This window comes from Leucoraja erinacea, chromosome 1 (assembly GCF_028641065.1).
Source record: "Leucoraja erinacea ecotype New England chromosome 1, Leri_hhj_1, whole genome shotgun sequence".
Taxonomy (NCBI): domain Eukaryota; kingdom Metazoa; phylum Chordata; class Chondrichthyes; order Rajiformes; family Rajidae; genus Leucoraja; species Leucoraja erinaceus.
This window is the reverse complement of record NC_073377.1, coordinates 53,932,639-53,959,432: the sequence shown is the minus strand read 5'-3', so window position 1 is coordinate 53,959,432 and position 26,794 is coordinate 53,932,639. Positions and strand designations below refer to the sequence as shown.

At 44.1% G+C, this 26,794-nt stretch overlaps 1 protein-coding gene across 2 annotated transcripts in view; it reads right to left on the bottom strand.

Moving 5' to 3' along the window:
• Positions 1 to 26,794, bottom strand: part of ipo11 (importin 11) — a 333,610-nt gene that overhangs the window by 218,459 nt on the left and 88,357 nt on the right. For both annotated transcript variants that reach the window (XM_055634916.1, XM_055634917.1), the window contains exons 14-17: positions 23,276 to 23,366; positions 9,772 to 9,819; positions 9,391 to 9,496; positions 600 to 726 (exon numbers count right to left, since the gene is read on the bottom strand). In XM_055634916.1, coding sequence (XP_055490891.1) covers positions 600 to 726; positions 9,391 to 9,496; positions 9,772 to 9,819; positions 23,276 to 23,366 — 372 coding nt within the window. The remainder of the gene's footprint in view (positions 1 to 599; positions 727 to 9,390; positions 9,497 to 9,771; positions 9,820 to 23,275; positions 23,367 to 26,794) is intronic.

Sequence of the window (26,794 nt, the reverse complement as noted above, 5' to 3'; positions counted from 1 at the left end):
ATGGCCTACTCTTGCACCTATTTTCTATGTATTTATGTATCTATGCAAATCTCAGTGGCCCAAATAGCCTCATTCTGTGTCATACGTAAAACTGTCTCAAAGAGTGTAAAAGAACATGCCCGCAATAACGCCAAAGTCGCTCTGCAATGGGTTGCCAACCTAGTGAAATTCAGCACAAGACTGAACGCGTGGGAAACTGTTGTATTTCCATGTAACAGATTAATTGACTCCACAGTCAATATATCAAAGCACTGCAGTCATGTCACATCCAAACACGGATTCTCCGAATTATCTATCTAACAAAGCTGTGGGGGCTTATTGATTGTGAATGTTCAAGAAACAAATTAATAAGTTTTAGGTATTAACAGAATCAAGGTATGTGAGGTTAGAGTAAGAAAATAACACAGAGACGAAACATAATCCATGATACTATTCCAAGGCAGAACAGGCATGAGAGGCTGAAAGTTATACTCAATTTCACGTTATACACCTTTCTTTAACTTAATGAATGTTGCAAATACGATGAAAAATGGCTAGATCATTAATGGTCACTGCAGAAATTCATAAATTTAAAAAGAATATTTCATTTTAAAACTTACCACACGATCTTGGTCTTGCATAAGATTCAGAATAGCCTCGTACAACATTGGTCTTAATTCTGATTGAAATTTTACTGAAATCCATTGACCAATCAGCCAAATCACTCTGCGTCGAATAACTTTGTATCTGTACGTTGAAGATAAAAAGAGTGATTACATACAAGCAATCTTTTTACAGGGAGTTCTGTATTAAAACAAAATTGTTAATCATAGTACCAAAACCAAACACAACTAACAAATTGTAATAAAACCAATCACACACAATTAGTGTCTCTAATAGAGGCATCCATGAAGTTCCCAGAAAAACTAAATTAATTCCAGTTCAACATTTTAGATTTGGATTATTGCAGAACAACAAAATTGCTACTATTTATAATTGCAATCTAGGTTTCTGACCAATAAACAATAGAGATCTCAAACAATATTTAAAATGGAAGGCCTACCAAAATATATGATAATTCATATGCTCTCAAGGAGAGTTTAAATACCATTGAGCATACATATTGAGATTCTGAAAATTCCCCCCGACTTCTAATTAGAATGCAAAAATAATCTGTGAAAAGGGCCTGTCCCACTTAGGCGACCTTTTTGCGAGTGCAGGCGACTGTCATAGTCTTGTTGAATCGCCGAAAAAGTGAATGTATCAAACGCATCCTACGACTATATAGAAGACATCCTACGACTATGTAGCACAAGCTACGACTATCTACAACTTAATCGCCGATGCACTCGTGACAATTGGTGACCCAATAGTGGGGACTGAAGACGACCACCTTCGACTTACAGACGACTACACCCACGATCACAGAAAGCAAGCTACAACAAGCTATGACTGGCTACGACTCTATAGTCGTAAGATCACCTAAAAAAAAATGACATTAGATTTTTCAAACGTTCTTTAAAATTCCGTGTATTGCAAGTTTTAGTGTTAATTTACCAAAATGTATAAAAATGTTCTTTTAAATTCAGTGTATTGCCTTTTTTAGTGTTAGATTTATTGGGATGTATAAAAATAAAATCCTTTTAAATGCAATGCATTTGAAGTGCTTGTGACTGTTTTCTTCATCAAAATAAATGTGCAGTCAAACTTTAAATACAGTGCATTCCTTCCTTGCGTTTGTGTGTGTTTCAATGATCTAAAAATGAAATATGAGATATAAGTGATGACATGAGGGACTACAGGTGCACAACCTTTTATCTGAAGATCCAAATAACGAAAACCTCCGAATAGCGACATTTTTTCGGTCCTTGAAGAAAGGTCCTTGAAGACGTTCACCGAGGGCGGCCCGCAGAGGTGACAGCGGAACCTCCGGTCGGTCCTCGAAGAAAGGGGAACTAAATCCCCATTCATAAAAGAGGTGAGGGTATATTGCGCGGGAGGGTTAATAATTGACAATATGCTGCTACCTGCCCGCTGAGTTAAAAAGTTCCCACGGTAGACATGATACACAGTGTATCGTGAGTCTTGCGTGGGAACTTTTTAACTCAGCGTGCAGGCAGCAGCAGATTGTCGCTCCCTTCAGTTTCACCCCACCTACACCCCTCTGCTTCCCGGCCATGTGTGTGACCCCTTCCCTTCCCTCCCCGCACCGGCGCGGGGGCTTTGCACTGTCTTCACGTCGGCGATGCTAGCAGCACAGTGCCAGTCACCGGAGACGTCAGGACCAACGGGATACCGACCCCCAGGCCCACTGCAAGCACGGAGATCCCAGAGACCCACAGCCAGCAGCAGCCCAGCCCCGTTCCAACTCCAGAGGAAAACTGCAAACTGGCCGGAGACGTCAGGACCACCAGAAGCCGTTCCCCGAGCTGCGCCCCCTCATCGGGACACCGACCCCCAGGCCCACTGCAAGCACGGAGATCCCAGATCAGCAACTCCAGCCCAGCCCCGTTCCAACTCCAGAGGAACACGCAGTGTATGGGCAGAAGCTGATGGTGTGCAAGGGACGTCTTGTTCTTGTGGTCGCGCAGCTCGGGCTGTGGGCGAACTGCCACTTGTCGCCATAGTGGCCCATCGGGGAGCGGATTCCTCTGGAGTTGGAGGGGGAGGGGGGTATTGTGCTGTTTGATCGCCCCCTACTATCCCAGGGACAGGGAGACAGGACGTTCACCGAGGGCAGCCCGCAGAGGTGACAGCGGAACCTCCGGTCGGTCCTCGAAGAAAGGGGAACTAAATCCCCATTCATAAAAGAGAAGGTGAGGGTATATTGCGCGGGAGGGTTAATAATTGACAATATGCTGCTACCTGCCCGCTGAGTTAAAAAGTTCCCACTGTAGACTCACGATACACAGTGTATCGTGAGTCTTGTGTGGGAACTTTTTAACTCAGCGTGCAGGCAGCAGCAGATTGTTGCTCCCTTCAGTTTCACCCCACCTACACCCCTCTGCTTCCCGGCCATGTGTGTGACCCCATCCCTCCCCTCTCCAGCTCCCCGCTCATTGCACCAGCGCGGGGCCTTTGTACTGTCGGCGATGGCAGCAGGTCAGTGCAGTCACCGGAGACGTCAGGACCAATTGGACGTCGACCACCAGGCCCACCGCAAGCACGGAGAACCCAGAGACCCACAGCCAGCAGCAGCCCAGCCCAGCCCCGCTCCAACTACAGAGGAACCTGGGTTACGGATGACGGGGCGCAGCTCGGGGCGTCGTAGGGGCCCATCGGGGAGTGGGTTCCTGTTGGTCCTGACGTCTCCGGCCACCTGCTATCCTCCGGGAACTGTACCGCTCTTGCAGGAGAGTGGGGTTGTTTGCAGTTGCAGAGGGAGGGGGCAAGGGCGGTACAGTTCCCAGTCTCAGTTCCAGTCCAGGGGGGTGGCCGGAGACGTCAGGACCAACGGGACACCGACACCCAGGCCCACTGCAAGCACGGAGATCCCAGAGACCCACAGCCAGCAGCAACTCCAGCCCAGCCCCGCTCCAACTCCAGAGGAACACGTAGGGGCAGAAGCTGATGGTGTGCAAGGTACGTCTTGTTCTTGGGGTGGCGGATGAGGGGGCGCAGCTCGGGCTGTGGGCAAACTGCCACTTGTCGCCGTAGAGGCCCATCGGGGAGAGGATTCCTCTGGAGTTGGAGGGGGAGGGGGGTATTGTGCTGTTTGATCTCCCCCTGCTATCCCAGGGACAGGGAGACACAGCGGCTTTTTAGACTGGTGGGCAATCACTTCCAAAGTTCTGCCCACACAGTCAGTACACCTCTCCTACACTGCATTTCATACAAACATTTATTCTGCAAGAAAAAACTACATTGAAGACTCAAACTCGCGACCGAGTAACTGCCAGGATCGAGGCGCAAACTCGCGACCTTGCGGATATGAGCCGAGCACTCTACCACTGAGCCAGCCATTAAAATCTACGCTAAAAAATTTCCATTCCGAAGGCCGACAAATTCTGAATTACGAAAAGTGTCTGGTCCCAAGGCTTTCGGATAAAAGGTTGTGCACCTGTACTATGAAAAAGAATGATATTCATACATCAATTTGAGGTTAAAAAGTCAGGGATTTCCTTTATTGGTAATGAAACATACAAAAGTCTTATAAACAAACAAAAGTTGATAACAGCCTGGTGGGTGGTGTTGAGGGTTGTGCCCTGCCCCTGTGCTGAAGGCTTCTCCTCGGAGCCATTTCTCACACCGTCTGATCCACTGAAAGAAAAATTACACAATGACCGCGCACTGGAATGACAGTGCATCGCGTGCTGCTGTTTTACATACCTTTTTTTTCGCAATGAGCCAATGAAAATGACCAGTCAGCAAAGGCGATTAACTAAAACCCGTCTCACGGTGCAAGTTGACACACGAGGTACCCCGTTAAAACTCGTGGTAATAACGTACGATTAACGTAGCTGTAACATCGGAACTCGTGGACTCAACTTAGAGACTCGTGGCGCTAACGGCAGGTACCCGTGAAACTTGTTAACTCTTGGAAAAATTCAAACATGTTTAAAGTTTTCACAAGTCAAATTTACTCTTGTGTTAAAGAACTGAAACATTTGAACTAGTTTTAAGAACGTAGTGGCCCATGCGTTTACTTTAGTGTCTCGTGCGTCTACCGTGGGAACTCTTAAGTCTTGCAAAATTATGCGCAAGATTTCCGCAGATCTTAACGTCCAACTTGTTTCATTTTTATGCAGAGTTATACTTGCTAATAACTTTTGTTAAGTAAAATGTTGTGCCATTTGTTGGCTACTTTGCTTAATGGCGTGAAAGCCTTTTTTATATTCTGGTACAAACGCGTTAAGGGTTCTGCAATTGAGATCTGAGATGACCGTTCCCGTTCAGACACAGCATAAATTTCAGACCTCCAGTGTAAACTTTGGAAACTATACCATTAACTTATAGGTCTACGACCTACCTTATTGAGATAGGAAACTCTATTTAAACCAAAAAAAATCAAAGACCCAATTTCCTGTGCCGTCTCAGAATTAGTGAGTTTGGGGATTCGACGATGAGATGGCAAGTATTGTTCTGCACAATATAGAAGATAAAACGGGTAGGAAGGAACTGCAGATGCCGGTTTACACCGAAGGTAGACACAAAATGCTGGAGTCACTCAGCGGGACAGGCAGCGGGACAGGACAGAAAATGAATAGGCGACGTTTCAGGTCGAGATCCTTCTTCAGACTGAGAGTCGGGGGAAAGGGCGACGCGAGGTATGAAAAGGTACAAAGAACAAATTAAGAACAAAAAAGAACAAAAAAGCTATCTTTACGAGCTCTATTTAACTCTCTTGAAAGCAGTTAGAGCTGTTAAAGATAGCGGAGTCAGAGGATATGGTGAGAAGGTAGGAAAAGTGTACAACTCAGCGGGCAGGCAGCATCTCTGGACCGGTGGCGGGCTCCATGCACAGCTGTTTAACCTGACCCCCCCCCCAGTTGATTGTCGCTCCCGTCAGTTTCCCAGGGGGTCGGGACGGGACTGGAGTTGGGAGGGAAAGGTGGAGGGGGGGGGAGGAGAGACTAGCGTACTGGCTGTGTGAGCACACACCAAGTTAAATTAATCTCCTTTGCCTACATGTAATCTGTTTCCCTCCACTCCCTGCATATTCATGTCCTACCTAAAAAGCCTCCTAAATGCTGCTGTCATTTCATCTGTCTACAAAGAGTTGCTTATTAAAACACCTTAATTCAGGGTTGGCTCAAGAGTAACTCGGGAGATGAACTTGGAACATCGCAGAAATGACAAGTAAACGGCAAACTTGTCATACCCGTGGGAACTCGGTTAAACTCTTGATCATACACTTGCAATCTCGTACACAACCACGAGTCTTTCACTCGGGGTACCTCGTGGGTCAGCTTGCATCATGAGACAGGGCTTTAAGACTACCTATGACTGTCACGACTACCTACGATTACCTACGATAACATGGCGACCTCACTACGACTAGACCTACGACTACAAAAGTATCGATTTTCTCCATGGCAGCCCATTTTTGGTCGCAGAAAATTTTTCAACATGTTGAAAATTTTTCGACGACCATACTGAGACCGCGACTTGTTCTCAGAATGCGAGAACTCCTCCCGACCATGAAGGAGACCATCTGCAACAGGTGGCGATCTTGTGGCGAACGCAGAGTCTCCTGCACTCGCCAAAGAAGTCGCCTAGTAATGTGTAGGGGGCGCTGCTCTGGCAGCAGCCATGTCAGCAGCGCGTCAGTTTTTTCAACCTTTTTTTATTTATTAGTATGTATTGTTCCTTCGTGTGTCTTGTGTGGGGGGTGGTGTGGGGGGGTAAGGGGGAAACCGCTTCGGTCGCCTCCTTCATGGAGAGGCGAGTTTTTTCAGGCCGCCTCCCCTGTGGCCTAACATCAAGGATCGGCGCGGCCTTTCCCGGAGACGCGCCCGGGGCTTCAGCGGCGGGCGCAGTGTGGACTCTTGGCGTGGAGCGGGTGAGCCCTCGCTGGGGCTCGCTGGAGGGGAGCGTTCCGTTTCGCTGGCCCGAGGCTGCCGGTAGCCTGAATCCGCGGTCTGCAGAGTTCCAGCTGGCGCGGCGTCTACAGCCCGGGGGGATCCCTCGTGGGGGACCCGGGGGAAGAAGAAGCCACCACTGCCGGCCCGCGGCCAACTTCTACCACGGGTCCGGCATGGACTTACCATCACCCCCGGCCCTGCAGTCTACGGTGCTTCTGGCTGCGGCGGAGTCTTTAAATCTCGACCGATCAGCCTACACCATCTTAAAGCCGCGGTCTCCGGTGAGGAAGAGCCGATCCTGGACTGACTCTGGACTCTGGTCCTGTCCACGGGGGGGAAATGGAGGAGGACTGACCAAATTTTGTGCCTTCCACCACAGTGATGAATGCTGTGGTGGATGTTTGTGTTACAGTTTTATTGTGGTTGTGTGTTCTTTATTATTGTACCGCTGCTGACAACCCAAATTTCCACCGACCCTGGTTGTGTGGCAATAAATTCTTTCTTTCCATCCATCCATCCATCCATCCATCCATCCATCCATCCATCTATCTATCTATCTATCTAAGTGGGACAGGCCCTTAAGGTTCCTGTGCATGAAAGGTTGATAATTGCAAAGTCCTCACATGCACCAGGACACAATTGCTTCGTAATTCATACTTCCCAATATGCCTTTACTTAAATCCACCTTATGAATTTATCCTATTCCTTCAGAAATTGCTAGAGCACAATCTTCTTGCACTCTCAGAGTATAGATCAGTTTGAGGATTCCCTGCAACTCTTTGGAGATTGAGAACATACAAGAGATGGGAAGAGCATCCTTCCTGAGAGAGGATTCAAAAGAGATTAGCCATGGATAGGGATGATGTGGGTAGGAAGAGGGAGATAGGGAGAAGAGATGGGTGAAGAAAAATACATAAGTAAAGGGTTTAAAACTTAAAGTGAATTCAGAACGTGAGTAATGAAAGTACAACTGAGGTGGGGGCGTGGGTGTGATAAAGAGAGAACTATGAATGCAAAGAAGAGTTGGGAGTTAAAGTAAAAGTTTGACACATGCAGAAGTATGGCGATGTACAATCTTGCTTGCAGCGGCATGAAAGGCACCCAAACACATGGTCTATCGCATCACAGTCACATACAGTGCATTCATAAAGTATTCAGACCCCTTCACTTTTTCCACATTTTGTTACGTTACAGTCTTATTCTAAAATTGATTCTTTTTTTTTAAATCATCAATCTATACACAATACCCCATAATAAAAAAGTGAAAACAGGTGTTTAGAAATGTTTGCAAAGTAATTAAAAGTAAATAACTGAAATATCACATTTACACAAGTATTCAGACCCTTTACTCAGTACTTTGTTGTGGCACCTTTGGCAGCGATTACAGCCTCAAGTCTTGTTGGGTCTGACGCTACAAGTACACCCGTATTTGGGTAATTTCTCCCATTTTTCTCTGCAGATCCTCTCAAGCTCTGTCAGGTTGGATGGGGAGCGTCGATGCACAGCTATTTTCAGATCCCTCCAGATATATTTGATCGGGTTCAAGGCTGGGCCACTCAAGAACATTCACAGACTTGTCACAAAGCCACTCCTGCTTGGTCTTGGCTGTGTGCTTAGGGTCGTTGTCCTGTTGGAAGGTGAACCCTTCCAACATGAGGACCAGGACGCTCTGGAGCAGGTTTTCATCAAGGATCTCTCTGTACTTTGCTCCGTTCATCTTTCCCTCGATCCTGACTAGTCTCCCAGTCCCTGCGCTGAAAAACATCCCCACAGCATGATGCTGCCACCACCATACTTCACCGTAGGTATGGTATTGGCCAGGTGATGAGCGGTGCCTGGTTTCCTCCAGATGTGGCACTTGGCATTCAGGCCAAAGAGTTCAATCTTGGTTTCATCAAACCAGAGAATCTTGTTTAGGTGCCCTTTGGCAAACTCCAAGCGGGCTGTCATGTGCTTTTACTGAAGAGTGGTCAACACAACCCTTCTTCATCAACAGAGCTGTTGTAGAAATGGTTGAAAGCTTTATGTTCCTCGGCATCCATATCACCAACAATCTAACTGGTCCCGTCACACTGATGCTGTGATCAAGAAAGAGCATCAGTGTATTTACTTTCCTATGCATCTGAGAAGATTCCATATATCCACAATGGTTCTCGAACTTTTACAGCTGCGGTATAGACAGTATTTAGATTGGATGCCTCAGCCTGGTAGACAAACTGCTGTGCTCTTGACCACCTACATTTTTCAGGAAGTGGTGAACACAGAACCATCGCAGTCTCATCACTTCCTTCTATCCAGTCCATCCTTACCTTGCTTTGCATCAGGATGACAGCAGTGTCAACAAGGGTCCCGACAACTCTGGTCATTTCCTTTTCTCTCTTCTACTTTCCGAGAGAAGATGCAGGAAGTTGAAAGCCCAGACATAGTAACAGCTTCTTCCCCACTGCTCTCAGACTTCTGAACCAATCACCTCTTTCTCATCCCCTTCCTAGACCGTCTGCCACATACTCTTACTCCTTCATCTATCTCATTCAGTTATTCCATTATTGTACTGTAGTTACTTTACACTACTTCAGATTGCACTACAATCTTTGCACCAATCTGCTGTAATTTACTCAGTGTGTTTATTGTTGTACTTATTACTACCATGTATATTGGTTGCTCTGTGAGCTTCATGCAAATAAGTAAATTCATTGCACCTTGGTGTATTTAACAACAAACTAGTCAGATTTCTTTTTAAACTGAAGTAAAAACAAATGAACAAGCCAATAACTGAATGCAAAGGCAGGAAGTGAAACTAAAGACAATTTAATATTCTTGTGAAAACTTTACAATTGCATATTTAAATAGCAGGCTTGCATAATTTGTTTAAATAGTTGTGGCTTACCTTATATGAGTAACTTGCAACTCAGCTAGAAGCTGGCTTTTAAACCACTGGTCGAAGTCCACATTATCAAAAAGTTCATAGGCTGCCAATCCAACTGCATTGTACACTGCCAGGAGCAAAATACAACGTGTCAATAATCCGACTTAGTTTTATAATAGGATCAATCTATATTGTTATATAATAAATACAAAATATATAAAGATTACCTAGACTTAGTCTACCCTGGTTATATAGTGTTAAAATGTATTATTTAGATACATAACAATGTTGTTCATAAGAAGAGCATAAGTTGCTTTCATAAAAAAACATTAGTGTAAAAATAAATAACACTGCTGATGTTACTACTTTATTGAAAGGAATATCTTTGTAAAGATAACATACCAGCATCTTTGATAACTAGTCCAACAGTATCCTCCACATTAGTTGGTCCTAAAGAAAAAGCCAAATATGATTGTAAAGAGCAAATTAAAATATTGTAATTAAGCCAAGTTGCAAAGCATACTAGCTGTCCACAGTGGGCCTTAACACACGTTTATATTATTGCATGACACATTGTAAATATCTATGGAAGCAAATTAGTGCAACATGCCAACCAGTGGAATCTTTTGATGCACGGGCATCAATTAAAGCTGAGAGAGTAATAATAGACAATAGACAATAGGTGCAGGAGTAGGCCATTCGGCCCTTTGAGCCAGCACCACCATTCAATGTGAACATGGCTGATCATCCCCAATCAGTACCCCGTTCCTGCCTTCTCCCTATATCCCCTGACTACGCTAACTTTAAGAACCCTATCTAGCTCTCTCTTGAAAGTATCCAGAGAACCGGCCTCCACCGCCCTCTGAGCAGAGAATTCCACACTCACAACACTCTGTGTGAAAAAGTGTTTCCTCATCTCGTTCTAAATGGCTTACCCCTTATTCTTAAACTGTGGCCCCTGGTTCTGGACTCCCCCAATATCAGGAACATGTTTCCTACCTCTAGCATGCCCAAACCGTTAATAATCTTATATATTTCAATAAGATCTCCTCTCATCCTTCTAAACTCCAGAGTATACAAGCCCAACCGCACCGTTCTCTCAGCATATGACGATCCCGCTATCCCGGGAATTAACATTGTAAGTGTAGGAAGGAACTGCAGATGCTGGTTTAAACCATAGACCCGAAAAGCTGGAGTAACTCAGCTGGACAGACAGCATCTCTGGAGAGAAGGAATGGATGACTTTCCGGGTCGAGTCTGAAGAAGGGACTTGACCCAAAACATCACCCAATGCTTCCCTCTAGAGGTGCTGCCTGTCTTCACTGAGCTACTCCAGCTTTTTGTGTCTATCTGAGGAAGTAATAGATTCATTTAACACACACACACACACATATCGCAAAGGCGGGGGCCAGGGAAAGCGGGGGAGCTCTGTCTGAAATTCACACGGTGCAAAGCCAAGGTGATACAGACACACACCGCGATGAACAGGAAGGTTAAGACGGCTAGCACAGTGTACAGTAAGTCCTTTCAAAGAGCGGGGAGGGGGGAGTGGAGACATTTTTAAGAAGGCAGACAGCTTTTAATAAGCCAGAGATACACAGCTGTGAAGTTTGGCAGGCATTTAACATTACCGATCGGTTTTCGTTGGTTCTGAAAACTTATGATTTTTTTCCCCCAATGAGCCAATGAAACTGCCCGGTCAGCAAAGGAGATGAACTAAAACTACTTACGTCTACCTCGACTACCTACAACTACATGGCGACCCCACTACCACTGCACCTACGACTACAAAAGTAGCGATTTTCTCCATGGTGACCAATTTTTGGTCGCAGAAAATTTTTCAACATGTTGAAAAATTTGCAGCGACCATACGCGACTAGTTCCCAGAATGCGGGAACTCCTCGCGACCATGAAGGAGACTCACCACAGACCACCAGCAAACATGTGGCGACCATGTGGTGATCATGAGGCGAGAGCAGAGTCTCCTGCACCCGCCTAAAAAGCTGCCTAAGTGGGACAGGCCCTTTAGAGTATTGTGTTCTGGTCTGGGCACCAAGTTATAGGAAAGATATTGTCAAGCTTTGACTGGACCATTTCCCGCCCCAACCAACACTTCACACCCATTCACAGCCTGACCTCAGTCTGCAAAGACTGTGCCTTTCTACACCCACCCCCCTCCAATCACCACTTCACACCCAATCATCCACACCCTCTATGCTGCACAACATAACTTATCTAATACCAACAATAAAAATAGAGGTGGCGGCGAGGCTTTTCAGAGGACAAAAGAGACGGAAATCTCCAGGACCTGACAATGTTTCCCCCCTCTACTCTTAAGCTCTGTGCCAAACAGCTGGCACCGGTCTATACAGACATTTTTAACTAGTCCTTGCAAACATGTACTGTCCCAGCCTGCTTCAAAGTCTCCACTGTTGTCCCTGTACCCAAAAAGGCAAGAATTACTTGACTAAAGGCCTGTCGCACTGACCTCTGTAGTCATGAAGACACTTGAAAGGCTTGTGCTGGGCAAGCTGAAAAATATCACAAACTCCCTGCTGGACCCTCTGCAGTTTGCATATCGGGCCAATAGATCTGTGGCCCAGCGAAAATTGGAGGAACAGCACCTCATATTTTGCTTGTGTAGTTTACACCCCAGCAGTGTAAACTACTTCTCTAGCTTCAGATAGACATTGCTTTCTCTCTCAATCCCCTTCCCAGTCCTCCCACTAGTCTTACTGATGCCGACTACATTTTATCTTTTTCCCACCCCCTCCCCTGACATCAGTCTGATGAAGGATCTCAACCTGAAACGTTGCCCATTCCTTCGCTCTAGAGATGCTGCCTCACCCGCTGAGTTGCCCCAGCATTTTGTGTCTATCTGCAGTTCCTTCCTACATTCCTACAAGGATTACTTGTCTTAATGGCTACAGGCCTGTCGCACTGACCTCTGTAGTCATGAAGACACTCGAAAGGCTTCTGCTGGCCAAGCTGAAAAATATCACGATCCCCTGCTGGATCCTATGCAGTTTGCAGCATTCAACACCATTGTGCCAGAGCTACTACACTCCAAACTTTCCAAGTTGACTGTGCCTGAACCCCTCTGTCAGTGGATCACCAGATTCCTGACATACAGGAAGCAGCATGTGAGACTGGAAAAGCACATCTCGGACCCGCAAACACTCAGCATAGGAGCGCGGCAAGGCTGCGTACTCTCTCCTCTACTCTACTCTCTCTACACCAACGACTGCACCTCCACAGACACCTCTGTCAAGCTTCTCAAGGTTTCGGATGACACAACCTTGATTGCACTGATCCAGGATGGGGAGGAATCTGCCTACAGACAGGATGTGTCACAGCTGGCGTCCTGGCGCCTTCACAACAACCAAGAGCTCAATGCTCTTAAGACAGTGGAACTGATTGTAGACTTTAGGAGAGCCCCCCTTCCCCTCACCCCACTCACCATCAACAACACCACAGTTACATCTGTGGAGTCTTTTAAGTTCCTGGGAACCATCATCTCCAAGGATCTTAAGTGGGGGGCTACCATCAACTCCACAGTCAAAAAGGCACAACAAAGGATGTACTTCCTGTGGCAGCTCAGGAAGCACAACCTACCACAGGCAATGATGGTCCAATTCTTCACGGCCATCGTAGAGTCTGTTCTCACCTTCTCCATCATGGCCTTGTTTGGCTCAGCCACCAAGCACGACACCTGGAGGTTGCAGCGAATCTTCCGATCAGCAGAGAAGATTATTGGCTGCAACTTTCCCTCCATTGATGAATTGTACACTGCAAGGGCCAGGAAGCGAGCGGGCAAGACCCCTCTCACCCTGGCCACAAACTCTTTGAAGGCGACTCCGGACTGTCAAAGCTGCCACAGCCAGCCATAAAAACAGTTTTTATCCACGAGTAGATGCTCTACATAAACAGCCAAAAATCTGTAGCCTCCCTTTGATCTGGTATTTTGTTGGTTCACAAGCTTGATCAATGGTGTTTTATCATTAATGTTTGATTATTATTAATGTTTAGTGTTTTCTGAGTCATTCGTAACTGTCACTGTATGTCATGTTGTTACTTGTGGGCGGAGCACCAAGGCAAATTCCTTGTATGTTAATACTTGGCCAATAAACTTACTTACTTACGCTTGAAAGGGTTCAGACAAGATTTACGAGGATGTTGCCAGGACCAGAGGGTCTCACCTATAGGGAGACGTTGGGTCTCTATTCCCTGGAGCACAGGAAGATGAGGGTGATCTTATTGAGATGCATAAAATCATGAGAGGAAGAGATCGGGTAGATCCACAGAATCTCTTGCTCAGAGTAGGCGAATCGAGGACCAGAGGACATAGTCTTAAGGGGAAGGGGAAAAGATTTAATAGGAATCTGAGAGGTAACTTTTCCACACAAAGAGTGGTGGGTGTATGGAACAAGCTGCCTGAGGAGGTAGTTGCGGCTGGGACTTTCCCAAGGTTTAAGAAACAGTTAAGCAGGTACATGGACAGGACAGGTTTGGAGGGATATGGACCAAGCGCAGGCAGGTGGGACTAGCGTAGCTGGGACATGTTAGCCAGTGTAGGCAAGTTGTGCCGAAGGGCCTGTTTCCACACAGTATCACTCTATGACGCTATAATAACAAGCAGAAATGGACTGCTAACTCCCCCTAACAGCATGGTTGCGATTCATAGCACCTCAAAAAATCTTGCTTTATTTATGTGCATCAGTTACATTTATAGATGTAATTAGCATTGCTTCGGTTCAGCAGTGCATATGCTTATGAGGGAATCTATTGCTTGAATAAGTAGACTTTAAACCGTACTATTACATTTGGAGCTGTGGACACTCCATATGATGAATTTTAAACAAAGTTGTAAAAGGTCATTTAACTTTATTATTAAAATGTAATATTATATTAAAAATGCAAATTGTTTCGATGTATAGATCTAGTAAGAAGTGCAATCTCTAAAATAAATCATACTTAATCCTGATTGACTTGTATTTTCTAGTCATGCTATGTGGATGTAATTATAAATAATGAGAGGAGATTACTGCAGCATTAGCACAATTTAGCTGAAATGTTTACTTGTATAATAGTCATAAGGATTTACATTTAGTTTTTGTTTATATTGGCAGAAGGTTTAAAATCATTATTTAAACTATATCAATACCAGGAAGGCTTTACATATGATTAACAAATAAGTATTTGAGACATTATATGTTAATGCAAATGAAACATATAAACACTAATTTGACTAAGCAAAAGAATAAGATGACCTTGGGAGAAGTCTCTATATTATAACATTCATACCTTTCACATCTGGGATCAATTCACACTGCCGCCATCTCTAACCACCATGATGATTTTTTTACATTTTAAATCTATCATTGAAGAACATGTCTAGGTTATGCAAGTTGAACTGCGGCCTGCAAACTAGTGAGACTTGGCACAAGTGAGTAAGGCACTCCCAACTATATTAACAACATTACTTAACCAGCCTGCACAAAAGTATTTCAAATTAGGCTCAAACAACCCAGCCAATTTGAAGTCATCCAACACCAAGACCCGATGTGCGACCTCGCACCACCCGGCGTGGCTTTAATGGCCGCGGGACAATCGCCATCGCCAGCCGGGGGCTTTGACTTTGACTCTGACATCGGGGGGGGGGGGGAGGGCAGTGGAGAGATAAGTTTTTTTGGCCTTCCATCACAGCTATGTGATGGATGTTTATGTAAAATGTAATTATGTGGTGTCTGGGGTCTATTTGTGTGTAATGTATGGCTGCAGAAACGGCATTTCGTTTGGACCTCCAGGGGTCCAAATGACAATTAAATTGACTCTTGACTTGACTCTTGTATAAAATAGGTGGTATCAAGGGCTGCGAGGCCAAAAAGAGGCTTCAAGGAACAGGCAGGTTTATGATTAAGCAAGGAAATGGCAGGTGAAATATGTGGAAACGTCTGAGATCATGCACATAGTGGAATAAATAGAAACATAGAAAATAGGTGCAGGAGTAGGCCTTTCGGCCCTTCGAGCCTGCACCGCCATTCAATATGATCATGGCTGATCATCCAACTCAGTATCCTGTGCCTGCCTTCTCTCCATACACCGTGATTCCTTTAGCCACAAGGGCCAAATCTAACTCCCTCTTAAATATAGCCAATGAACTGGCCTCAACTACCTTTTGTGGCAGAGAATTCCACATTCTCTGTGTGAAAAATGTTTTTCTCATCTCGGTCCCAAAAGACTTCCCCCTTATCCTTAAACTGTGACCCCTTCTTCTGGACTTTCCCAACATCGGGAACAATCTTCCTGCATCTAGCCTGTCCAACCCCTTAAGAATTTTGTACGTTTCTATAAGATCCCCCCTCAATCTTCTAAATTCTAGCGAGTACAAGCCGAGTCTATCCAGTCTATCAAGACCCTGTACAACTACAGTAGAACCTCCCTGCTCTTATACTCAAATAGGAAGTCAGAAAACATTTTAGACAATAACAACTTGAAAGTTGGCGAGTTCCAGAATCTGAAGAAGGGTCTTGACCCGATACGTCACCTATTCCTTCGCTCCGTAGATGCTGCTTCACCCGCTGAGTTTCTACAGCATTTTTGTCTACCTTCCAGAGGGACTCAAGTGTATTTACATAAATCACAGGTAAAGCAAATAAAGTAAAAAGCAGTATGTTGGTCTTTATTGAACAAATTTGAATGCAGGAGTAGAGACCTCCTTGTCCAATATATAGGTTGTCTGTGGGACAGTACCTGCAATATTGTTAGCAATATTGTCTGGTCTCCCACTGAAGAAAAATAAAGTAAGTACAGGTGCACAACCTTTTATCCGGAGTTCCGGAAACCGAAAAACTCCGAAAACCGGCCATTTTTACCAGGATGTCGTCTGCACACCAAAGCTCGCGTTTGGCGCCAAACTTGACCCGAAACGACCCACGGTCAACCCAGGTCTGTATTACTGTAGCGGCTGCCTCCTCCCCGGAGACCGGGGAGACACTTAAACATCTGTAAATCATTGCTTAAATGTTAGTCAGTTATTTTGGAGGGCTTTTATGTGAAGGTGGGGGTGAAGGGGGAAATTTTAATTCTTAGTCCCCTACCTGGTCGGAGAGGCGGGGAGCGGTCAATGCCTTACCGGGTCGCCGTGCAGTAAGCTCCGCAGCGCTGTGGCCGCCAACTCCCAGCTGGGGCTGCGGGCGTCCGGCCACGGGCAGCTCCGACCCCGGCAACTCTACCCCTGGCTGCGCGGCGCTCCAAATCCAGCGCGGCCCGCGGCCGGACGCCCGCAGCCCCAGCTCCGTGATGTTGTGTGTCGGCGGCCACAGCGCTCCGGAGCTTACCGCACGGCGTCCCGGTAAGGCATTGCCCGCTCCCCGCTGGTATCCCAGCACTGCGACGCCGCCGACTCCCAACATCGCGGAGCTGGGGTTGCGGGCGACCGGCCGCGGGCCGCGCTGGATTTGGAGCGCCTCGCAGCTAGGGGTAGAGTTGCCGGGGTCGGAGCTACAACCGGCGCCGCCCGCGGCCGGACGCCCGCAGCCCCCAGCTGGGAGTTAGCGGCCAAAGCGCTGCGGAGCTTACTGCACGGCGACCCGGTAAGGCATTGACCGCTCCCTGCCTCTCCGACCAGGTAGGGGACTAAGAATTAAAGTTTCCCCCTTCACCCCCCCACATAAAATCCCTCCAAACTAACTGACTAACATTTATGCAATGATTTCCAATGATTCCCCCGTCTCCGGGGTGGAGGCAGCCGCTCCAGACTTTTCAAGCCGCCCGCGCTACCTACCTAATTTACGCTAAAAATCTTCCATTCGGAAATCCGAAAATGTCCGAAATCCGACAAGTGTCTGGTCCCAAGGCTTTCGGATAAAAGGTTGTGCACCTGTACAATGAAGGTTCGCCAGTGTGATTGCAGAGACAGTGGGCTTTTCATACAATTAAGTGAAAATCGGCTTGGCTGTTACATTTTTTAGTACAGACCTCATAAAAACTCTCAATGCTACCAATAGACAAATGGTGCAGGAGTACGCCATTCGGCCCTTCGAGCCAGCACCGCCATTCAATGTGATCATGGCTGATCATCCCAAATCAGTATCCCGTTCCTGCCTTCTTCCCATATCCCCTGACTCCACTATCTTTAAGAGCCCTATCTAGCTCTCTCTTGAAAGCATCCAGAAAAACCGGCCTCCAACTGAGGCAGAGAATTCTACACTCACAACACTCTGTGTGAAAAAGTGTTTCCTTGTCTCCGTTCTAAATGTCTTACCACTTATTCTTAAACTGTGCGCAGCCTAAAGTTGTAGGACAACTTGTTCTATTTGATCTTATTTGATTGTGCACGCCGGGTTGATTGCATTCATCGAAACAGGGCAGACCACATGAATGTTGCAATCTTCCACCCCTACTGTGAGCTTAATGAAATGGCTCCTAACATGGCGGTGCCGGCATCATATGCAAAGTTAATTTCACTATATAATGTTTAATTGCATATGTGACAATAAGTATCCATTGATGCACTGAACCATTAAAGATGTGCATCAGGGGTCAAAGAGAAACAAAAAGCTCAGAATTTGGGAATTATAGAGGAGTTGTACATTACCTGACATCTACAATAGACCACTATATTTAAGAACTAACTTGAATTGGAGAGAAGAATCAAGATTAGACACAGGCGAGGTGCCGGAGTGGCTAATGTACCTCGATTTAAGAAGGGCTGAAAAGAAAAGCCTAGGAACTATAGACGTGAGCCTAACATATGTTGCAGACAAGATACTGGAGAGGATTCTAAGATAAGATATATATGCACTTTGATAGACAGGGACGGATTGTGGATAGTCACAGCATGGTTTTGTACGTGGTAGATTGTGTTTTACGGATCCTATAGAGTTTTTTTGGAGAAGTGACATGACTTCAGAATTAAGGGACAGAAGTTTAGGGTAACATGAGGGGGAACTTCTTTACTCAGAGAGTGGTAGCGGTGTGGAATGAGCTTACAGTGGAAGTGGTGGAGGCAGGTTCGTTGGTATCATTTAAAAATAAATTGGATAGGCATATGAATGAGAAGGGAATGGAGGGTTATGGTATGAGTGCAGGCAGGTGGGACTAAGGGAAAAAAAGTTGTTCGGCACGGACTTGTAGGGCCGAGATGGCCTGTTTCCGTGCTGTAATTGTTATATGGTTATATGTTATTAAGTAACCATTGTCTATATGGACTTGGCCAAGGCCTTTGTAAAGATTCTGCATGCTTGGCTGCTCTGGAACCAGATTATGTGGGATCCAGGGGGAAGGGTGGGGGGGGGGGGGGGGGGGCTAAGCTGACTGAATAAAGAATTGGCTTCATGGAAGGAAGCAGAGGGTAATGGTGGAAGGTTGTTTCTCAGACTGGTGGCCTGTCACTAGTGGTGGGCCTCAGGGATTGGTGCAGAGCAGATTTACCAGTATGTATGTTGCCAGGACACGAGGTCCTGAGATATGGGGAGAGGTTGGGCAGGCTCGTACTTTATTCCTTAATGTGCAGGAGACAGAGGGGTGATCTTATAGAAATGTATAAGATCATGAATGGAAAGATGGGGTGAATGCACTGAATCTTTTACACCGAGTAGGTGAATCAAGAACCAGAGAACATACTTTGAACTGTATATTGGATAGTTATATGGATGGGAAGGGAATGGAGGGTTATTGTCTGAGCGCAGGTATATGGGACTAGGGGAGATTATGTGTTCGGCACGGACTAGAAGGGTCGAGATGGCCTGTTTCCGTGCTGTAATTGTTATATGGTTATATGGTATAGCACAAAAACACAAGAACTTTTCACTGTACCTCGACGCACGTGACAAAAATAAACTAAATTAAATAGATTTAAGGTGAGAGGGGAAAGAATTAATAGGAACCCGAGGTGCAACTTTTTCCACACAGAATGTGGTGGGGATATAAAACCAGCTGTCAAAGAAGGTAGTTGAGGCAGATACGATAACAACATTTAAAAGACATTTGGACAGGTACATAGATAGGTTTAGAAGAATGGGGGTTCAAGCAGCTGGAACTAGGTGGAGGGGGCATTGTGGCTGGCATGGTCCATGGTCCATGACTCTATGTAGTCAAGATTTTTGATATTTACTTCTTCTTGAACAAGTTTTTAGTATTTGCTATCATGTTTTCTGAACTCATTTTAGAGTATCTTGCATTTCATTACTGATCTGTCCTTTGAACCATTGCTTAATACTTGTTCCTCTTTCCTCTTTCACATATTTCATCCTAGAGTCGTTGTCATATGACAAGGAAAGTCCCTTCGGCCCAACTAGTTTATGCTCACCAAGATGCCCTATCTACGCTGCCCAGCTGCCCACATTTGGCCACTCCTCAGTCTCCTGCGTTCCAAGAAATAAAGTCCTACCATGCCCTTCCTTTCCCTATAGCCCACATGCTCGAGTCCTGGTAACATTCTCGTAAATCTTCTCTGCACTCGTTCCAGCTTAATTACATAATTCCTTAACCAAAATGGAACACAATACTCCAAATGTGGCCTCGCAAACGTGTTGTACAACTGTAGCATAACATTACAACTTCTATACTCAATACCCTGACTGATTAACATAAAGAGATTTAAAAAAAAACAATGTAAAAGCTGACAATAAAAAATAATCTGCAAAGAACAATACAATCAATGTAGCAAGGTTCACACAATTGACATTGGATGGCATATTGGTAACTATTTCAAAGTCAATAATTACTTATCAAGTACTTTAGAACTTCCTGGGGCTATGCCAAGTCCATCTTCCTGGGCTTAGATGGGGCATTTTGGTCAGCATGGATGAGTTGGGCAGAAGGGCCTGATAACATGCTGTATGACTATGATTCTAAGGTTCTAAATGGATGCAAATTCTTTATAATCCATTGTCAAGGTACGTGAAGCCAACAGTTGTGAACCTGGGTTTTAGGATGGACAGTGACTTTAAATTAGATCGCCAAATATGCGTGGTGGTTAAGTCCAGCTTCTTTCACCTAAGGAAGCTGGCGAAGGTGAAGCCCATTCTCGAGCGGCAGCTTTTTGAGACAGTAATCCATGCCTTTATTACATCTAGGCTGGATTACTGTAACGCGCTCTATTTTAGTGTTGCTCGTTCTTCACTGGCTCGTCTCCAGTTGGTTCAGAATGCTGCTGCTCGCCTTTTAACAGGGACTCGAAAGAGGGAGCACATATCGCCAATTCTGGCCTCCCTACACTGGCTCCCGGTGCACTTTCGGGTTCATTTTAAGATACTGTTATTTGTTTTTAAATGTCTGAATGGGCTCGCCCCGCCTTACCTCTCTGAGCTGCTCCACCCATACGCTCCTGCCCGGTCCCTCAGGTCAGCTGGTCAGCTGCTCCTGGAGGTACCGAGGTCTAGTCGGAGGCTCAGAGGGGATAGAGCCTTCTCTGTTGCTGCTCCGGCACTCTGGAACACCCTGCCGTTGCACATCAGACAGACCCCCTCACTGTCCATCTTCAAATCCAGTGTTAAAACGCATTTGTACTCCCTGGCTTTTGACCATGCCTGAGGCTTTGCTTCTGTTTGTGGTGTTTTTGATGTTTCTTTATTTTACATGTCTTTTCCTACTATTTCTTTTGATTGTTATTTTTGGTGTGTATTAACTTTTTTGTCAATGATTAGTGATGTACAGCACTTTGTTGCAGCTATGTTTGTTTTTAAAGTGCTCTATAAATAAAATTATTATTATTATTATTATTATAAATCTACTGCAAAAATGTGATACAAATTGTCGCTGTGACACTGTAATAAGGCAAAAAATTCTATTGACTTAATTTTATTTTAATCCAAATTATCTCCATCCAGCTCTAATTTATTTTACACTAAATGGGTTCTGAATTGTACTGCAACATATAATATTTAATTAATTTCCTTTGAGGGTTTCAAAAATAATACAACTGGTTTTGCTCAGTGTTTCATAATATGCATCAAAATTAATACCTCAAATTCTTTAAAAATGTTAGAGTTATTTTATATAAATCTTTTGTAGACAGACACAAAATGCTGGAATAACTCAGCAGGACAGGCAGTATCTCTGGAGAGAAGGAAAGGGTGACGCTTCGGGTCGAGACCCTTCTTCAGACTGAGTCTGAACAGAAACATCACCCATTCTTTCTCTCCAGAGATGCTGCCTCTCCCGCTGAGTTGCTCCAGCATTTTGGGTCTATCTTCGATTTAAACCAGCATCTGCAGTTCCTTCTTACACATATCAATCTCTCAATGTCTACATTTTGAAATGGACAGGCTGGACAAATGGCTGCCGTCTGCTTCACTCTGTCAAAAGTTTATAAATTGATACCTGCACATTTTAAAATATCTAGAACTAAGCAATTTTATTCCCACTGCAACATTATTTTCTTAAGCATCTATTTTCTTAAGCATCAGTTGCATTCAGTTACTTGACATGCAATCTGAGCAAACTTCAATCGGTACTGAGGGATTGATGCATTAGCTGAGAAAACAGATATAGAAAACAAATGGGGAAAAATCACTGCCAATATAATATCTATTGCCAGTGTTACTGCTCAGCCACCTCTTTGAGGAGAGCACATTTTCCTTCTTCCAAATGTCAAGGAATGTCCCACTAAGTAGCTATTTCTCTGTCCTGGTATTCTTTATTGCAAGCATGCTGCAATTCAAAACGTTTAAATTTTTGAAAGAACAAATGGTATAGGAATCATTCAAGAATATTCACATATAAATTGTGATGATGATGATTATGGGGCTAGACATCAAATATGAATTTTGTTCAGATAAGTGTACAGAAATGTATTCGTGAAATTGTTTAAAAGATGTTCAATAATTAGAAGGGATTTCAGAACTGACTTCTTTCAAGATTCCACAAATATTTTTTAAAAAAAGGTATAATTCCCAGGCACAGGAAAAAAACTATATTAAAGTATAAAAATAATTCAAAGATGTACAAAATTGAAAGTGGCATAGAACAATTAAAAATATAATTAAAAATATAATTTACTGCAGTGCTCAATAATAATATTGTTAGGTGATCACATAAGGTAAAAAACATTTCCTCTTCATATTTTGAGATCTTCGACAACTGGCCTGACACAAATGGACTGATCAATATTTTTTATACTGAAAAAGGTTTTAAAAGGCATGTCACATTTAGTGACCTTTGCATGAGATTTTTACTTCTTAATATCAATCAGATCTACATTTGAGATTATCCCAAGCCTCCATATATTTGGACGTAGATTTAAGGTGAGAGTGGAAAGATTTAAAGAGGGGTCTTTTTTTCCCCACATAAGGGATGAAAGGTCTGTTAAGTGAGCTGCCAAGGAGAAGTGGTAGAGGCAGGTATAACATTTAAAACACATTTGGACAGGTACATGGATGGAAGAGGTTTAGTGGGATATGGGCTAAATGCAAGCAAATAGGTCTAGCCTAGGTTGCCAAATTGGTTGGCTAGAATCAGCTGTGCTGAAGGGTGTATTTCAGTGTTGGATGACTCAGCACATAACAGTATAATGGGGTATGAGCAAAATACAGTTATAAGGAGTAAAGTTACAAATCAACCATGATGTCAGAAGCCGTCCTCAATCACTGAAAGATAAATACTGGTGCTAAATGGCACACAATTTAAGTGAATGAAAATAGCTATCAACAATTTGGAAATAAGAACACATGAAAATATTTTAAAACTAAATATGCCCATGTTTAAAATTTACTGCAAATGCAAAGTTATTTTACATCATACAATTTTGGGATACAGTTGAAATTCCACCAGGGATTTTGTTATCCTAGTACAAAATGTTTAAAGAGATCTAAAAACATCTCATCTATGCCAAAATAACTAAACAATCTGATAAAATTAGCACGTTGAATTTAAAATATATTCTAAAAAGAATGAAACATACCGTGTAGATTTTGAACCATTTCTAATAAGACAGGTGTAAGTGTTTGGCTGTGCTCGTGAAAAACATCCAAAAACAGCACTTCCGTGCATGGCTACAAATAAAAGACAAAATACATTTTAACACATCACTCGTGCAATTCTGAGAGAAATATTGCTATGTTTCAATTAAAAAGTATTGATAACAACTTCAGTAATACAGAGCATAAACCTTTTATATATCCTTAGCAATTCATCATTTTCAGAATGTTTGGAATTTCCAACATGATTGTTAGCCAAGTCAAGAGAGGTTTATTGTCATATGTCCCAGATAGGACAATGGAATTCTTACTTGCTGCAGCACAACAGAATATGTAAACATAATACAGAACGGGAGATAAAGTTCAGTGTGTCTATAGATTATTCAATCTTTAAGCATATAAGACTATTCTAAAGCCATTCAATTTTCACCAGTTCATTTAATTAGTTTCAGTTTTTCACTATTTTTCCACTATTTTATTGCAATTCTTTCTCTTTTAAAATTTAACTGGTGCCACTTTGAAAGTTAGTACTGGATCCACTTCATCAGCATACAGTAGCAAACAGTAAGTCCAAAATCCTCATTACTTGTGTTTACTTATGTTGCTCGATTCTTCTGACAACTATCTACAATGTGTGCCATTTGAATGCAATTTCTCTTGAGTGTCCCCATGCAAATCTGTCATGAATTTCTTTATCTATTGTACTTGAATTCGGACTGATGTATGGTATATATCATCTGTTTGGAAATCATGCCAAACAATACTTTTCACTATGCCTTGATACATGTGACAAAAATAAACCTAGAACAACCGTAGTTTTGTCCCCATCATTGTCATCCAATACAGAACATTCACGTATAATTGGTCTACACCGTCTACAAAGTCTTTGCTTCATTTCTAATAGCCCTGTCCCCTGGTACGAGTTCATTCCAAGAGCTCTCCCGGGTTTTAAAAAAAATCAAACTCGTGGTAAGCACGGAGAATGAACGTAGCGGGTACGTCGGAGCTCGGGGACGTCTCTTAGCGCTAACGGCAGGTACTCGGGAAGAATCGCTAACGGCAGGTAAGCACGGGAAGATTCATGAAGATTTTTCAACATGATGAAAAATGTCCACGAGAGCCCCGACGACCGATGAGCGCCCATTACCGAAAATCTCAGTTCGAATCAGGGCAAACTCGGGAGAACTCTTGGAATGAACTCGTACCGTGGGACAGGGGTTTAAGTTTCCAAAATTTTAACGCAATTACAAGTGAGATCATCCACTTCAGACCTCAAGGGGGTGGAACAGAGTACTTCTTAAATAGTGGAATGCTGGATGCAGGTGGTCCGGTGAAAATTTGAGGACCAAGCAATATACAATTCAAATATCAGGAAGCCAGTGCAAATGGGTATCGATTTCTGTGAAACCAAAATAACTACAAAGTTTTAATCTTGAAAAAGAAAAATGAAGGTTTTCGGAGGATAATGGGAAGGTAGCAAAATACCGAATTAAATCAATATGTGGAAAATGGATGATATTTCAGTTGGCTGGTGCTCTGGTGATGTAAAAATGAGTCTGTTTTTTAGGGTTTCATTTGGCAAGGTTTACTGAAGCTTTATTGGCAAGGCAACTGAATTGAGTGTTACTCATCACTAATTTCAGAAGGCCATTAAGAATCAACTACACCACTGTTGAACAGTAATCTCAGGGACAGTTTAAAGGCACGTCAACACCAGTAAAGTTGATGCATTTTCACCAAGAAGGTTTTAGATACAGATGGTACTTTATAGCTATCAAACTTCATGCACTGTTACCAATACATTTATTATTCCAGATTATTCAAGGTTTCATGATCAGTTTATTGTCACATGTACCAACTAAGGTACAGTGAAATTCGACTTACCATAAAGCCATACTAAACAAAAAGCACCAAGACACACAATAGAAAATAGACAATAGGTGCAGGTTTAGGCCATTCGGCCCTTCGAGCCAGCACTGCCATTCTTTGTGATCATAGCTGATCATTCACAATCAGTATCCCGTTCCTGACCTCTCCCCATATCCCTTGACTCCCCTATCTTTAAGATATTGGCCTCCACTGTCTTCTGAGGCAGAGAATTCCACAGATTCACAACTCTCTGGGCAAAAATGCTTTCCTCATCTCCGTCCTAAATGGCCTACCCCTTATTCTTAAACTGTGGCCCCTGGTTCTGGGCTCCCCCAACAACGGGAACATGTTTCCTGCCTCTAGCATTACCAATCCATTAATAATCTTATATGTTTCAATAAGATCCCCTCTCATCTTTCTAAATTCCAGTGCCGCAACGCCACCACAGCCCCGGTCAAACAGCCTCGCGTTGGTAAATCCTGGCTGGCTCTGCCTCCGGAGCCTCGAGGTCGGTCCCAGTTGGAGGCCGCCAGCTCCGCCATTAGGCCTCAGCGCAGACGGAGACGGAGGATACGACAAGAAAAGGTCGCATCCCCCCCGAAGGAAGAGACTAAAACAAGTTTCTCCCACCCCCCCCCCCCCCCCCCCCCCCCCCACACATACACATCTAAAATGAACTGAAATAAACTGTAACGGACAATAGAAAACAAAAAAAAGAAAAGACAAACGGACTGCAGGCGAGCCGCAGTTGCAGGGCAGCGCCACCACTTCCAGATCACTTGGGATATAGGGAGAGCTAATCAACTATATAGAGAATTTGCTTCATGAAAGGAAGCAGAGGACAATGTAGGAGGATTGTTTTTTGGACTGGAGACCTGTGACTAGTGGTGTGCCCCAGGGATTGGTGCTGGGCCCACTGCTGTTTGTGGTTTTTAGCCAATGACCCAGACGAGAATGTAGAATAGATGATTAGCATGTTCGCAGATGATTGTAAAGTTAGTGATATTGTATATAGTGAAGATGGTCATCAAAAATTACAGCAGGATTTTGATTAGCTGAACAAGTGATCTGAGGAATGATTAATGGAATTGAATGCAGATATGTGTGATGTGCTCCATTTTGGGAAAGCAATCCAGACACGACATTTACAGTGAATGACAGGCTCCTGCTTCACAGGGTGGTCAAGGCAGCTTACTGTGCATTGGCCTACATCTTTCAAGGTATTGAGTGTACAAGTTGGGTTGGTGTGTTACAGTTGTACAACACGTTGGTGAGGCTGCATTTGAGGTATTGTCGTCAGTTCGGGTCACTCTGTTATAGGAAGGATGTTAGGGGAGGCCTTTATTCCTTCAAGCACAGGAGCTGAGGGGTGATCTTATAGAGGGGTATATAATCATCAAGAGAATAGATAGTGAATGCCTAGAGTATTTTACCTTGAGAAGAGGAATCACGAGGGGAAACTTTTAATAGGAACACGAGGGGAAACTGTGGAGGGTAAATGGAACGAGCTGCCAGAGGAGGTAATTGAGGAAAGTAATATAATAACATTTAAAAGACATTTGGACAGGTACATGGATAGGAAAGGTTTAGAAGGATATGGGCCAAATGCAGCATGTGGGACTAGTGTGGATAGC